A 16,886-nucleotide genomic window follows, 5' to 3' on the forward strand; every position below is an offset into this window, starting at 1 on the left:
CTGAAAACAACAGGAAGATGTCTTATTGAGAAAGACCACTTTCAACTTGACCATGAGTCAAAGAAGGAAGAAAAATTCCTCAGATGGAGAAACCAAACCCCGGACTTCGTTTGTCAACAAATTCTTCAGGAGCTCAAAACTCAGGCCCACCAAAGCTGAGAGCAGAAAAAAGAGCAATGACCTTGAAGCTGCTGATTTCCAACCCAGCGATGACGCACAGAAAACAGAAAACATCTTAGATACTGGTAAACTGACTGCTGTTATTTCTCTATTTTTTAGAATAATGTTTTCCCCTAAAGACATCATATGGGTTAAACTAAACCTAATACGAGTCTCTATTCTAAGCATTTACTATGTTACTTAAATACTTTAAATACTTCAAGAATTTTACTTTTAAATTATTAGCATTTAAATTACATGTAACATTACAGGAAGGTATAGAGAAAATACCTTGTTTCCTTTCATTTTGATACAGTATTTTGTTCATATACATGCATTTATGGTCAACCAGCCAGTCAATAAACATTGATCGAGTACCTACTGTATGTCAGCCATTATTGTGTTAGAAATGCAGCCACATAACACAGGACCTGATGTACACAAGGAACCAGATGCAGACATAATTTCAGCGTGATAAATGATACAAAGAAACAAAAGCAGGCTAAGGAGACTAAGAATGATGGATGGGGTACTACTTTAGATGGGGTTGCAGGGAAGGAGTCTCTGATTTGGTGGCACCTGAGCAGAGATCTGAATAAAGTAAGCCAAGTAGAGTGAATGAATAAAGCCAGTCACGTAGATGCCTGTGGGAATAGCTTCCCAGGCAAAGGCAGCTATAAATGTGAAGGTCCAGGGTGGGACTGAGCCTGGAGTACTTGAGAGCGAGCCCAAGGTCAGGGGTGCTGAAGCAGGATGAGAGGAGAGAGGACAAAAGTAATAGGACAGTCACAGAGGAAGTAGCTGCGGGCCAGAATGGGCATCTTTTGCAGTTATAATAATAGCTTGCAAATCCCTCTTGAGCTTACACGGAGCTGTGGTCCTACTTCTGAAACATATTTTTATACTGTTCAATCCCCACGTTGCTACATGATGTTTATATGCCTAATTTTAACAGCTGCATGATATTCCATCCTGTGCCTGTCAGTGAATATTTTTGTCTTTCCCTCTTGCCTCTTCCATACGTCATTGTATTTCAGCTTTGTTTTTTAGTACAAATTCTTAGAACAGAGATTACAAATTCAAAGGTTATGAAAATAAATATTGCCCAATCTTTCCTTAAAGCTATGTGTCATGTACAATGCCATTGATATATTGTCTATTAGAGGGGCGCCTGGGTGGCTCAGTCAGTTGAGCGACTGACTTTGGCTCAGGTCATGATCTCACGGTTTGTGAGTTCGAGCCCCTTGTTGGGCTCTGTGCTGACAGCTCAGAACCTGGAGCCTGCTTCGGATTCTGTGTCTCCCTCTCTCTCTGCCCCTCCCCCACTCATGCTCTGTCTCAGAAATAAACAAACATTAAAAAAATTAATACATATATATGTATAATATATATATGTATAATCTATTAGATTAAATGTATTTTTAAGCATTTTAATCTTTTAATGCAAACATACCCAAAAGTAGAGAGAATAGTATAAGGACCCCCCATGATCACTTCCCTCTAACAATTATCAACCCATGGCCAATCTTGTTTCATTTATACCTACCCTCATTTCTGTCAGATTATTTGCAACAAATACCAAAAATAATATCATTTTGGCTAACTCGGTTGGTTGAGCATCCAACTTTAGATTTTGGCCCAGGTCATGATCCCAGGGTTGTGGTATCAAGTCCCGTGTTGGGCTCCCCACTGACCATGGAGCCTGCTTAAGATTCTCTTTCTCTCTCTCTCTGCCCCTCTAACCTGCTCATGCTTCTCTCTCTCTCTCTCTCTCTCTCTCTCTCTCTCTCTCTCAAAAAAAAAAAAATATATATATATATAATTTTATTTGAAAGTAGATTAAGTACATTTTAAATATTTTTTAGAAATAGGAAGTTAATGGGGCGCCTGGGTGGCGCAGTCGGTTAAGCGTCCGACTTCAGCCAGGTCACGATCTCGCGGTCCGTGAGTTCGAGCCCCGCGTCAGGCTCTGGGCTGATGGCTCGGAGCCTGGAGCCTGTTTCCGATTCTGTGTCTCCCTCTCTCTCTGCCCCTCCCCCGTTCATGCTCTGTCTCTCTCTGTCCCAAAAATAAATAAAAAACGTTGAAAAAAAATTAAAAAAAAAAAAAAAGAAATAGGAAGTTAAAGTCTACTTAAAAAGAAAGACAACCTCTATCAGAAAATTGTTGATATTTGTTCTAAAGTATGAGTTGAAGTTTTAGGAACATAGTTAATGAATACCTATAACCATGATTAAATTAATAGTGCAAGGCCAGGCAGCTGGTTTTCCCCACTGACCAACACTGGCCACTCAAGCCATGCATGGCTTGTCCATTTCCACGTCTCCCCAAATTCAGTGGTACCTGGAGTTATGTTAATTCTGCCCCCAAAATGACTCTTGGATCTGGTTCCTCCTCTCCATTGCTGTTCTGGCTTTCATTGTTTTTTGTTTTTTTGCCTAGACCACTGAAACAGCTTCCTAACTGGTTTCTCTGCTTCTATTCTTGCTCTCTTGCCAACCTGTACTCCATAGTACCACTGGGTCCTCTTCCTAAATCACAGATATGATATCTTTCAGCTGCTTAAAATCCTTCACTGAGTCTTTCTTGCCTTGAAGAGAGTGTCCACAATCCCAAACATGGTCTTCAAGGTGTTTGTGATCAGATGGATCTCTCTTCATGACCCCTGCCTTCCCCCCAACCTCATGTTCATCCTCTACTCCTGACATTCAGATTTACTTGCAGTTTCCTGAGCTGGCCACATTCTTGCAAAGGGGTTCCCTGTGCCTACAAAGACCTTCCCTTGTGTCACCATCCTCCTGCACCCCTCCCCCCATTTATCCTTCCCTCATGTCCACCCACCTGACTGACTCTCACTCACTCTTAAGGTGCATTCACACACCCCTTTCTCTTGAAAGATTGCCATGACCTGCCCATGGGAGCTGAGGTGCTTCCTGTCACTATCGTGTGCTCATGTACCCTCTGCCTGCCTCCACCATTGCACTTCTCCTCTGTATTGTGAGCATGGATTTCCTGTCTGCCTGTTTTTTTTTTTTTTTTAATGTTTATTTATTTTGAGAGAGAGAGCAAGCAAGCAGGGGAGATGCAGAGAGAGAGAGAGAGAGAGAGAGAGAGAGAGAGAGAGAATCCCAAGCATGTTCCACGCTGTCAGCACCGAGCCCAATGTGGGACTTAAACCCACGAACTGTGCAATCATGACCTGAGCTGAAACCAAAAGTCAGACGCTTAACCAAGTGAGTCATCCAGGTGCCCCTGCCTTTTCCATTGGACACGTAGCTCATAGAAAACAGGAACTTGTTATCTTGGTTCCCTGCACAGCAACGCCCACGTTACAAACATACAAACATTATTATGTTTTATGAAACCACTGGGATTCGTGGTTGTTTATGACCAAGAAACCAACCCTGGCAGATATAAGTTGGAAAAGAACTTAATGTGAAGATACTGCTTAGCTCACAGAATCACATGGAGAAGCAGGGGCTTGTCTCAGCGGTAAAGCAGTCAGGAAAAGGTCCCGAATCACTCCATAGAACTGTTCACGTGTCACAACTTTGTGCTCTCCATAGGGCACCAGTCACCACAACCCAGCCAACTGGTAGCAGCTCTGACTCAACTGCCTTATATCTTGAGCTGTGACATAAGCTATCCTTTGAAGAAAGGGTTTTATGTATTAAAAAAAAAGAAATATATGGTTTGTAAGTTCATGTCCATGGATCTCATAAATTAGTACTAATATTCATTCATTCATTCAATTATTTGTTCATTCAACAAATATTTATAACATACCTCTCATGTAAAAGGCCCTGCAGAGTCCCATCTCCCTGGGAAGCCCTAGGAAATGTAAGTCACCATGCTCCTGAGAAATGAACAAGGCAGAAATTAGAGTTTCTGTTTTACAGATGAATCACCCAAAGCTCAGAGAAGCCAAATTACTTGCTCACCTGCAGGACCCACAATTTGAACCAAGTCTTCCACTTCTGCGGTCTTAGACTTGCCCATCAGATGAACCGTTACAGAATACCCAAGCAGGATGTGGTCTGAGAAGAGAGTCCTGAATCTGTCTGCGGGTGACCTTTGAGAAACAATTTGTTTGAATAGGTGAATGTGGTCACCAGAACATAGAGGTTGATTGATAAATGTGGTGAAGTGAGACCAGCAAGTACAAACCACCTTTTCCAAACATTTGACAGTAAAGGAAATGATTGACAGAACAGTGGCTTGAGAAGAAAAAGATTTGGGAAGGCTGGAACTTGAGCATGATCGTAGGTCGATCCTATGGGGATAAAGGCTTAAAAACAAAAGAGAAAGCATAAGGTATCATGCAGAGAAATATTTTAACACAAAAATTTATTTACATATTAAAAATTTTTAATGTTCATTTATTTTTGAGAGTGAGGGTGAGAGAGAACATGAGCCAGGGAGGAGTAGAGAGAGAGGGAGACACAGAATCTGAAGCAGGCTCCAGGCTCTGAACTGTCAGCACAGAGCCAGACACGGGGCTCTAACCCACGAACTATGAGATCATGACCTGAGCAGAAGTCACACGCTTAACTGTCTGAGCCACCGAGATACCCCCTAACCCAAAAATTTAAACACATACACACACATAATGGGTTCTGGAGCAGTCTGTTCTAGGTTCACATTCTGACTCTGCTACTTACAGTCTCTCTGTGTCTCAGGTTCTAAATCTATGAAACAGTGTGATTGAGACTCTTTGAATTAAGCTTAACAAAATATCCTGGACTCACTGCATGCAAGAGTTAGTCCCTCCCCATCCCCCCATCCCTAACTCGCTTCTGCTCTACTCAAAATTCGGGTTGCCACATAAAATACATGCAATATTTGGGGCATACTTTTACTAAGCCATGATTCCTTGTTTACTTGAAGTCTAAATTTAATTGGACAGGCTGTTTTTGTTTTCCTAAATCTGGCAACCATACCCAAAATAAAATACATTGTATGCAGTGCACCCTGATAGAAATGGAAGGCCTGTGTAAAGAGATAAAATTGTGGATGGTGCTGCCTCCTACTGGGAGAATGTGGCAACATCAACCATCCCTACACAGACCACACCCTATAGGCGTTTGCTTAAAAATAGCAATCTACACATTCAATGCAATCCCAATCAAAATTGCCCTGACATTCTTCTCAAAGCTAGAACAAACAATCCTAAAATTTGTATGAAAACCACAAAAGACCCCAAATAGCCAAAGTAATATTGAAGAAGAAAACCAAAGCAGGAGACATCAATCCCAGACTTTAGCCTCTATTACAAAGCTGTAATCATCAAGACAGTATGGCATTGGCACAAAAACAGACATATAGACCCAGAATGGAATAGAATAGAGAGCCCAGAATTGGACCTACAAATGTATGGCCAACTAATTTTGACAAAGCAGGAAAGAGTATCCAATGGAAAAAATACAGTCTCTTTAGCAAACTGGGAGAACTGGACAGCAACATGCAGAAGAATGAAGAAGCCCACTTTATTTCACCATACACACACAAAAAAAAACCCTCAAAATGGATAAAAGACCTAAATGTGAGACAGGAAACCATCAAAACCCTAGAGGAGAAAGCAGGCAACAACTTCTTTGACCTCAGCCACAGCAATTTCTTACTCAACACATCTCCAAAGGCAAGGGAATTAAAAGCAAAAATAAACTTTTGGGACCTCATCAAGATAAAAAGCTTCTGCTCTGCAAAGGAAACAATCACAAAACTAAAAGACAACCGACGGAATGGGAAAAGATATTTGCAAATGACATATGAGATAAAGGACTAGTATCTAAAATCTATAAAGAACTTACCAAACTCAACACCTAAAAAATAATCCAAGTGAAGAAATGGGCAGAAGACAAGAATAGACACTTTTCCAAAGAAGACATCCAGATGGCTAACAGACACATGAAAAGATTCTCAACATCACTCATCATCAGGGAAATACAAATCAAAGCCACACTGAGATATCACCTCACACCGGTCAGAGTGGCTAAAATTAACAACTTAGGCAACAACAGATGTTGGCAAGGATGTGGAGAAACAGGAACCCTCTTGCACTGTTGGTGGGAATGCAAACTGGTGCAGCCACTCTGGAAAACAGTGTGGAGGTTCCTCAAAATATTAAAAATGGAAGTATCCTATGACCCAGCAATAACACTACTAGGAATTTACCCAAGGGATACAGGAGTGCTGATTCATAGGGAAACATGTACCCCAATGTTTATAGCAGCGCTTTCAACAATAGCCAAATTATGGAAAGAGCTCAAATGTCCACCAACTGATGAACGGATAAAGAAGATGTGGTTTATATATACAATAGAATATTACTTGGCAATGAGAAAGAATGAAATCCTGCCATTTGCAGCAAGGTGGATGGAACTGGATGGTATTATGCTGAGTGAAGTAAGTCAGTCAGAGAAGGACAGATATCATATATTTTCACTCATGTAGATCTTGAGAAACTTAACAGAAGGCCATGGGGGAAGGGAAGAGGAAAAAATAGATACAAACAGAGAGGGAGGGAGGCAAACCATAAGAGACTCTTAAACACAGAGAACAAACTGAGGGTTGATGGGGGGGTGGGAGGAGGAGAAGGGAAGAGGGGTGATTGGCATTGAGGAGGGCACCTGTTGGGATGAGCACTGGGTGTTGTATGTAAGCAATGAACCACAGGAATCTACCCCAAAAACCAAGAGCACACTTTACACACTGTATGTTAGCCAATTTGACAATAAATTATAATAGAAAAAATAGCAAGCTGCCAGACACACTGTGGAGAGGTAGCGTTCTTATTACTCTCCTAATATTTAAATCTAAATTGATTACTACTGAAGTCCTACCATTAATTTTCACTGGTACCAATATAGTATTTCTTTTTAGCTATGTGGTTTTTATACTTTGTCAGGGTTAGTAGAATATTACTGCACATTTAGAACTTACACTTTTGTATTGGATTCCAGTAAACTTTTTTAATATGTTTTAAATTGTACATTTTCATTTATAAAACCTCTAAAAAGTCACTGTCAGTGACCCTTTTTTGCATATTCATTTTTTCTTCCAAAAGGATGATGTATTTTATACGTGTCTCAAACGCTGGCACATGGGGTAGGTGCGGCACTCGTACATAATAGGTGTTCAATAAATGGAAAGCTTTTAGGAGCGTCCGGGTGACTCAGTCGGTTGAGCGTCTGACTTCGGCTCAGGTCATGATCTCATGGTTCGTAGGCCTGAGCCCCGTGTCGGGCTCTGTGCTGACAGCTCAGAGCCTGGAGCCTGCCTCGGACTCTGTCTCCCTCTGTCTCTGCCCCTCCCCAGTTCACGCTCTCTCTTAGAAATAAACATTAAAAAAAATGAAAAAGTAAGGCTTTTATTATTTTAGTGTTATCAGGTTAGTACTGTGTTAGTACAGAGGAACTTGGTGAGGGTGCCACGTAATAGTCTCTAGTGACAAGAAGGACAAATGAGTCTTCCTGAAAGTGTCCTGTGGCAGGAGTTGAGAAAAGCTCTCCCAGGCACCACTGTCTCTGCATCTGTCAATGGAATGGTCTACGAAATGAGCAGCAAGTGTTTGATTCGCTCCCTGTAGCCAGCTGAAGCCCATTGGCAGTGATTGCAACGCTTTGCCTTTGGCAAATTTGGCAATTTGTTTGGTCAAATTACCTGTGTTCCCCACCATGAGCATTCACCGGAGACATCTGTGCGTCTCTCAGCCGTGCTCGGCTTCAACCCTGTGCTAACAAGTTTACTACTCCGTCCAGGGAGAACAACACTGTCTACGAGAGGAGAAACCTAGGTCAGGCCAGGAAAGAACAGCCACCGAGTTCCTCAGGCTCCTTTGTAAGAAAAGGGTCATGGGAGTGATCACTGTCCAGCACCCGGAGGCAGGACAGCAGTTAAGTTCTGTCTCCTGGTAAATGCTTCCTCTTCTGGGTTGAGGTTTCTCCAAGGACCAGCTCAGGGTTGTTGTTAGTCTGTTTACTTGTCTTATTGCGATCGCCGTGCATCTTTAACACTATCTGCATTAACAGCAAGTTCTTCTTTCTCCTGATAATGTAGCTAAGCCTCTCACTTCAGAAATGGAGTTGGGATCCAGGATGGAGAAAAACGAGCAGTTCCTGCAGAAGCTGGGCAGAAAGGCTGTCAACAAGTGTCTAGATCTGAATAACTGCGGATTAACGACCGCGGACGTGAGGGAAGTGGGTCTGTATGCAGCTGACTTGGCACAGAGGGACCCAGGGCCTTTGAGGGGAGATGAGCAGATGAGATAGATGTGTCCACCAACACAGAGGTGTCAAAACAGCTGAATTTTGAGTGAGGGGTCCTTGACTATTTTAATTAAAACGCATGCCATTATATTTTGGACAACTCTCTTTAAATGTTTTTTTTTTTTTTTTAAGTTTATTTTTGAGAGAGAGAGAGAGAGAGAGAGACTGAGTGGGGGAGGGGTAGAGAGAGAGGGAGACACAAAATCCAAAGCAGGCTCAAGCTGTCAGTACAGAGTTTGACACAGGGCTTGAGCCCACGAATCGCAAGATCATGACCTGAGCTGAATTCGGCCGCTCAACCAACTGAGCTACCCAGGTTCTCCTTTGGACAGCTCTCTTAAGAGAGAACCCTGACTGCACCTGTGTTTCCAGATGGCTGTGTGTCAGAGTCACTAGCAGAGCTGGTGCAAACACAGGCAATTGAGTTCAGCACAAACCCGCTGACTCGAAATCTCTGAGCGCGGGCCCCAGCAATCCTGCTTTTAATTGTTTTTCCTTCTTAATGTGTTCAATAGACTTATGCTTTATAAAGCATAAGAATTCTGGTGAACAAGTTGAAAGGGCTCAACTGCTTTGAAACCTAGTAACAAACAAAAGGCAAAAACAAATTTCACTCCTAAGCATGGCCTCAGAGTTCTGGAAGGTCTGGAGTTGCTGTGCCTGTAGCTATAAGACCTCAGCTTGCTGCTTCTGATGGCTGCCCCTTAACCTTCAAGACATATTTAAAAACAAACAAGCAAAGATGCTTTACTTCCTCTCAGCTGGCGGCTGGCGTCTCCAGTCTCCAGTCTCCACTCTCGGGTCTTGTCGCTCTGGGAGATAAAGATGGCCTTTGAGAATGTTTTTCACAGGCAGTAACTTCACTTTTAATGAGTGATGGCAGATACTCAGAGAAGATTCTGGTCAGGCTTTGTGCTTATCTAAAATCTCCACAAGTCGGTCCATTTAAATATAATGGGAGTTTCAGAAGGTTGTGATACCCAGGCAATGATGATCACAAAGAAAGGGTAACTAGTACCCTCAATCTCAGCAACCCTGGCCAACAGTGCAGTTCTCTGCTTTCAGCCTGAGGATCCACTAGGATGAAGGGGTGAGGGACGTCAGGGTGCTCTGCAAAAATGGAAAGGACTAGTGTACATATTACAGTGACAATGCTAGTAACAGTAGAACTACCGTTTCTACTACAATAAAGGAGTTCTATGAAATCTTAAGATACCACTGCATTTTTGGCAGAAATAGAAAATGCCCTAGGAAATGCAGTCTGTCCCGATTGCATGGCTGAGGGAGCCGCGCTTTGCTGAAAGTCAACATGTCCACCCCTCCCTCTTCTCTTACAGTGCAATAGGCACTGGGTCCCATGTACTACCAGTTACACATTGCATGTGCAAATCTGTCTTTTCTCTTGTTCCCTTCCAGTTGCTTTGCTGCCTCTTCTCCCAGACTTGGAAAAACTGGATATTTCCTGGAATGATCTTATAGGTGGAACCCTCCATTCAGTCACCCAGCAAATGCATCTCGTCAGCAAGTTAAAAATCCTGAGGCTGGGAAGTTGCAGACTTACCACTGATGATGTTCGAGCACTGGGTATGATGAATGCCTCACTGCTAGCAGCTCTGAAGCATCAAGGGCAAACTATCTGGGTCACAGCCCCTCCGGGGCTCATGGATGAGAGCACAAGGACGATGAAATGCCATGCTGGGCACTTGTATAACTTCTGAAAAGCTAAGTAGCCTGCACCTAGCATTGTGCTAAGCCCCAGGATAGAGAAAGGAGAAAGGTTGGTCAGGTATCTGCTCTCATGGAATTTAAATGGAGATAATTGTCAAATTTGCTTACTCACTGTTACTCACCTGTAAAATTGAGGTAGATAATAAGTTATCTTCCAATTCGAAAACAACCTCTTCTATTTTTCCACCCCCATTTAAAAAAATTGACCAAAACAAGATTTTAAAACTAAAAGCAATGGTTTAAATAGAACTAGAACCTCAAGTTAGTTAATTAGTGAACATAGAATAACATAGAATGTAGGATACAATTTCTCATGTTACCCAACCCTTTACTAAAATGCTTGCTGGTTTCAGCTGCCGTTAACATTTTTAAAAATTCTCTTGGTCTGGAGTTTCTTATTTCAATGACATATTTTGATCATTTACATCTCTGCAAAGATTTCTGTAGAGACAACACAGTTCATGTCAAATGTCTTCTCTCTGCCCTCTGTGGAAGATTGAGGTCAGTTGATGCCCCTGGCCTACCCTTCTTGTAGTCGAGGAGAAACACCATCCATCTGAGAGCAGGCCAGGTCCTAGTGCAAATCCTACCCCCCACTTCTAACTAGCTTTGAGACCATGGACAAATGATTTAAACTTCCTGAGCCTCAGCTTTCTTATCTCTGAAATGGGGTTCATATCCACCTCAGAAAACTATTGTGAGGATTAACTAATTTCTTTAAAGCATTTACTACATGCCCAGCATGTGCTCAATAATGGATAGTCCCTCCTTTTGCTCTTCCCTCATCCAAAACTAACTTTCAGTGATTTTAAGTAATCAATTTAGCAGCTGGTTATTGTGTAGCAGAGTTGCAAATTCAACTCACTGCCACTCAGGCACAAAAAGAAAATGTTGTTTCTTTATTTTCTATGATGAGTCTAATCTTTGTTATGATCTTCCAGCCTTAAGAAGCCAGGGAATGGAATTTCTGCCCTGGGACTCACTCCGAACTTGCCAGGTTCAAGAGAGAGTCTGCATCTTTGTTGCTGTGATGTTTTATGCCTTGCTCCCTTTCCCAGACTCCTCTCTGGAAGGGCTTTTGCATCTTCTTCCATCAGAAGGGGTCTTCCTTAGCCTTGATGGCAGATGGGGTACCTGGAGAATAGATGGTTGACTGATGAGAGACCGTAAATCAGGAGGCGTTCCATCATTGCTACACTGGTTACAGTTGCTTAGTGCAGGATGATAGATGGGTGGCTCTCCAGTACCATGTGCACTGCAGACATGGTTAATCAGTCATGCGCTCGCTCTGTCTCTCTCTCTCTCTCTCCCTGATCCTGGGGAATGCTTCAGGGCGATGCCACCCCAGAAAAGCCACCCCAGCTGACTGGCAATGACACACAAAACGATTCCTGTGCTGGGAGAACATGCATTTTAACATGAGGCTCCTGCACTCCATACAGTGAATAACCAATGGTAGAAGTCCAAGCCCAGTAGTGGACAGTGGAGGAGAGGCTTCCGGACACAAGGGACTTTCCAGCACCCTTAATTGTTTGGTGTCGAGACTGACTCTGTATGCTGAGAAAGTGCATTTTCATGTATGTGCCTCTGTTCTACCCAAGGCCGTGGAAGTCATTCCTAAAGAGGATTTCCTTGCTCTTCCCTATTCTCTCTCCCAGCCTCCATTCTGGCCCTCGGGTGCTTTCCTATGTGAAAGGGTTTCAGAAATGTCAAGTTCCACCCCATTCTCACTGCATCCTCCTCCACCCGCCAGGGCTGCATGGCTGTTATGAGCGGCTGATGCCTTATGCTTTGTTACTAGTTCTCTGCAGTGCTCAGTTTCAGTTGTGTGTGCTACTCGTGATGTCAGGGTGAGCTTCACCCCTGTGGTGGCCAGTGCCCTGTTTTGCCTCACCTCTTCCTCTGGCCCAGCTTCCCAGCAATGATGACCCCAGACAGGGCGGATGAAAGTAGTTGGAATAGTATAAATATTTATCACCACAAAAACAACTCAATGATAGGTGGGGTTCTTTTTAATTTTTTAATATTTATTTATTTTTGAGAGAGAGCGTGCACAAGCTGGGGAGGGGCAGAGAGAGAGGGAGACACAGAATCTAAAGTAGGCTGTAGGCTCTGAGCTGTCAGCACAGAGCCCGACGCAGGGCTTGAACTCACGAACTGTGAGATTATGACCTGAGCTGAAGTCAGATGCTTAATTGACTGAGTCACCCAGGTACCCTTGGGGTGTTTTGCTTTGTTTTGTTTTGCTTACAATTTTTATACATAGGCATGGTTCTGAACTTTGGAGGGACTAGAATTGCTGTGCCTGTACATACAGAAGCACCCACTGCTGGGAGTGGGCTGGAGGTGGGTCATTTTCTTCACTCTGTTCCTCAGCACCTGGCACCTAACCAGTCCCTCGCCTGGCTAATACTAGTCCATAAACAATGGTTGTACTGATTTTGACATGGATCCCCTGCTTTGTGGACTAGCAATCAATCCAGTCTTTGGGTTCTTTGGTAACAGGAGAAGCACTGGAGGCAATACCTGAGCTGGAAGAGCTGAACTTGTCCTGGAACAGTAAAGTGGGAGGAAACTTGCCTCTGATCCTCCAGAAGTTCCAAGAAGGGAGCAAGATACAAACGCTTGAGCTTGTAGATTGCGACCTCACATCAGAAGATGGGGCGTTTGTGGGTAGGTGGGATTTGGATGAGTCCTTCCCAGAAAATAAGTGTGAAGATGCCCACGATCAGACAGCCTGGGGGTCAAAGTTGGCTGTGCTTTCTCTTACCCTGAATTGGAACAGTGGCGTACTGTACCCCCAGGTCACATGAAGCTGCCCTCCCCTTTTTCCCCAACAGTCACACCCCGCATTTTTACTGAGCTGCTCTTGTTTGTTTCTCTTCCCTCTAGGTCAGTTGCTACCCATGATGCAAAATCTTGAAGTACTTGATCTTTCCATTAACAGAAACATCGGTGGCAGTCTACACAGTATTGCTCAAGGATTAAAAAGTACCTCAAATCTGAAAGTACTGAAGTTACATTCATGTGGACTATCGCAAAAGAGTGTCAGAATATTGGGTGAGGTTTTCATATACATGTGCAATTTTACTTTATAATTGCTGTTAGGACATTCAACAAAATATGCACAGTGGTTAGGCTGGGGAATAAGATGGTAGGTAATTTAAATCTTCCTTGTTTTATTACTTTCTAAGTCTTTTACGACAAGCATATACTTGCACGATTACAAAAACAACCTTTTAAAATGACTGCCTCTGAAAAGGCCAGGGTATTTTGGGTTTGAGATAGACATGGGGCAAAATAAAAGTTATGTGCTACTAAAGCTCTCCATTTTTCTCTTACTTTTGAAAAATGTCAGCATTATTTTATGCTTAGTAGTAGGAAGGAGTTGGTACTGATAAAAAGAACTGCATCAGTGGCATCCGTAGTTAAAAGTTATTCCCCTATATAGAGTATCCACAGTAAGGGAGACCATGAAATGAAATTGTGTTTTTCCCTTCAACTTACAGAGCCTGTAATATCCTTCTCACTGGCAGTTTGCCTAAGTCTAGAATTCTCTGAAATGCCAATGCTCCAGTGTAGGAGGAGGAGAGCCATTAGTTGCAGGGTTTGACCAGAGCCATTGGCACGCGTTGCAGATCACGGATGGTGTGTGTTAGAAGCCACGGTCAGGTCCAAAGACGGCCAGGTGGTAGGAAGTCTAAAGTTATTCCTTCGCCTTGGCTTTTCTCAGTCCAGTGTATTTTCTCCGTCTCCCTCTACGCACCTGCCTTCCACCTAGTAATTTGTCAAAATGGGACTTTTGACTTTCTTTGTAGATGCTGCTTTTAGGTACTTGTGTGAACTGAGGAAATTAGACCTTTCCTGCAACAAGGAGCTGGGTGGAGGTTTTGAAGACGCGTCAGCTCAGTTGGCCATGTTGGAGCATCTAGAAGTCCTGGATCTTCACCAGTGCTCGCTGACGGTAGATGACGTGATGTCGCTGAGTAAGTGTGAACTGTAGAGCCAAGGAAGGACTTTTGGAACCTCAGTGTATGTTTGGAAACTTGGTAAATTCGAGGCGTCCCCTTAAACTTACAGTTTATGGAGTTACTGAAAGCATCACATCCTAAAAAGTTCTGTGGATGCCCCCAATCTAGTAGTTGGCATGTATTAAGTGCCCAGTAAGTATTAGCACATCTAAATTCCTCCTAAACACGTTTGTAAATGATGGATGTGGCACTTGAAGAAAATTTTGAATATGTGTTGCTGTTTAGAAATGAGTCTGTGAGTCACAAAGTTTATTTCAAACAGGGATGTGGAGAGAAAGCTGAACAAAGGGCCTTGAGGCTTTCTGACTAACAAGTGAAGCCAAGCCCTTAGATACAGACAAAGTTACACAAGTCAGCGGGGTGGTGCATAATGGGTGTACGTTACAACTTTAGGGCACACACCCACTTTCCACCATAGACACAATCCTGTAATTACCCCACATAATGTATAAATGCAGTTTCTTATAACAAACAGCGCAAGTACAGCCTTGCCATTAAGGTTTTTAGTCCATCTGTGACCACAGTAAGCCTTGAAAATACCTCCAGAATCAGACCACAGTTCACCACCTAGACTTCTACTACCCTGGTTCAGGCCACCGTCCTCTCGGGCCTAGGTTACTGAGAGCCCAAATGGTCTCCCAGTTCCTCCTCTATCATTGTGACCTCATTCTCTACCCTTCCCCTCCTTGACTCTACCCCTATCATTTGTGCGTGCTGACCTCTGTCCCTGGGGCCTTTGTCCTCGCTCCCTCTCCAGGTCAGGGGCCCCTCCTGTGTTGGGAACACCTTCAGAACCTCCCCTTTGCTTGGGCCCACAGTTGGTACCCCACAAATGCTTGTTGACTATGACTGATTAAAAGAATGAATCCATGAAAAACAAGACTAGAAACAATTTTTTAGTTGTTTTTAGTACGATTGGGGAAGGAAACGAGTTAAAATAGGTTCTTAGGTCTGATGTCTATATTTTAGACCTGTTGAATTACATTTTTTTTATTTTTATTTTTTTAATGTTTATTTATTTTTGAGAGAGAGAGAGAGAGACAGAGTGCGAGCAGGGGAGGAACAGAGAGAGAGGGAGACACAGAATCCAAAGCAGGCTCCAGGCTCCGAGCTATCAGCACAGAGCCTGACACAGGGCTCAGACTCGTGAACTGCAGGATCATGACCTGAGCCAAAGTTGGACGCTTAAGCAGCTGAAACTCCCAGGCATCCTGAGACCTGCTAAATTACATTTTAGACTCTTATGCCTCAATTTGAAAAACAGAAGCGTCCAAGCCTTTCATTAAAGATTTTAAAGTAACAATCTGTTTCTAGGCTCCAAGTGGAGCCTTATCGAATATCACCACCCCCTTTACTTCTGAGTGTCATGCTTGGAGGAGACACTCCTGGGTTATGAATGCACCAGATCCCAAAGAATGACGTTCCCTCGGTACAACTGAGTAACGTTGTTACTCATCTTGTTACTCAGAGGAAGGGTACGGTGCTAGAGCACCTCCATTGTTATCACTAGCATAGCACAAGGGATGGATTAGCCTCTCTTACTACATTTGCAGCCACCAACACGGGTGGATGGTCTTGGAAAGCTAATGATTATTTAATGACTGTAGCAAACTGTCTAATTTTGAAAAGATGGAAATGAACATACATCCCGTGTATACCTTATGGTATTAAGTAATTCCCCATTCTTCTTTCTGACCGTTCTAGACAGCTCCAAATAAATGGAATTACAGATCATTTAGCCAATCATCTAGCTGTATGGAGCACTGTGCCAAGGGCAAAGGCAAATTCACAGTCAGGGAGCTTCAGTCTGGCAGGGACAGGAATAAACCAACTACATGGTGAAGAGCACAGTGCTGTGGGGGTTGGAAGAGGAAGAAACAGTTACATCTGTTGGGATTGCACGTGCCTGCTTTCTCTCTTCTGCCTTTCTCCTGTCCTCTGTCCCTCCTCCCACAGTGCCTCCAGTGTTCTAGACTTTGATGCACACTCTGGGGATGAAGCAGGCCCTACATACAGACCTCACAGAAGCAAAAATAAATAGGGTGGTGTGATAGTGACCAAGGGGTTATGTGACCAAGGTGTCCCTGGAAGGCTCTCAGGGGTGAGCCAGCCCCACAGAGATGCCAGGATGCTGCATCTCCCACACTGGAAAGAGTGAGTCCAAAGGCTTGCAAGCATGAAAAGTAGCAGAAGATAGTGAAGCAGGAGTAACTCCTGGCACAGCAGGGCCCTCAGGACCCCAAGCCAGTGCTGTCACCAACAGACCTCCATCCTGACTGCTTGCTTTCATTGCCTTCCTCGTACTTATTACTTTATTCTGAGAAAAGAATGATGACACTGAACATTAATTGAGCTGTTAATGTGTGCCAGGCCGCGTACCAAGTACTTTAAATATACTCAGTTGTTTTATCTTTCCAATGACCCTGTGAAGTACTGTTATTCTTCTCATTATTGAGATAACTGAGATTCAGGGAAGTTAAGTGACTTCTCTGAAGTCATACAATTCTTTAGCAGCAGAGGCAGCATTAGAACCAGTTTTGTCTCCATAATCTTTGGTCTTAACTTCTAGCCTGAAGAGAGGCTTGGAAGCAGAAAAGCCCAAGCTGTACATTGGGAAGTGTGGCTGGTGTGCGTGTGTGCAGGGGTGTGTCAAGGAGGGAGATTGCAGGACCCAAACACCCAGAGGACTCTTTGTGAGATG

At 43.4% G+C, this 16,886-nt stretch overlaps 1 protein-coding gene across 1 annotated transcript in view; it reads left to right on the plus strand.

Annotated features, from left to right (window-relative positions):
- The window catches only part of LRRC31 (leucine rich repeat containing 31), a 26,825-nt gene continuing 9,939 nt past the window's right edge, over window positions 1–16,886 (plus strand). Inside the window, exons 1-6 of the mRNA XM_007077102.3 lie at window positions 1–245; window positions 8,218–8,361; window positions 9,843–10,010; window positions 12,660–12,827; window positions 13,047–13,214; window positions 13,973–14,140. Coding sequence (XP_007077164.1) covers window positions 53–245; window positions 8,218–8,361; window positions 9,843–10,010; window positions 12,660–12,827; window positions 13,047–13,214; window positions 13,973–14,140 — 1,009 coding nt within the window. The 5' untranslated portion in view covers window positions 1–52. The remainder of the gene's footprint in view (window positions 246–8,217; window positions 8,362–9,842; window positions 10,011–12,659; window positions 12,828–13,046; window positions 13,215–13,972; window positions 14,141–16,886) is intronic.

The sequence above is a fragment of the Panthera tigris genome, chromosome C2, assembly GCF_018350195.1.
Source record: "Panthera tigris isolate Pti1 chromosome C2, P.tigris_Pti1_mat1.1, whole genome shotgun sequence".
Classification (NCBI taxonomy): domain Eukaryota; kingdom Metazoa; phylum Chordata; class Mammalia; order Carnivora; family Felidae; genus Panthera; species Panthera tigris.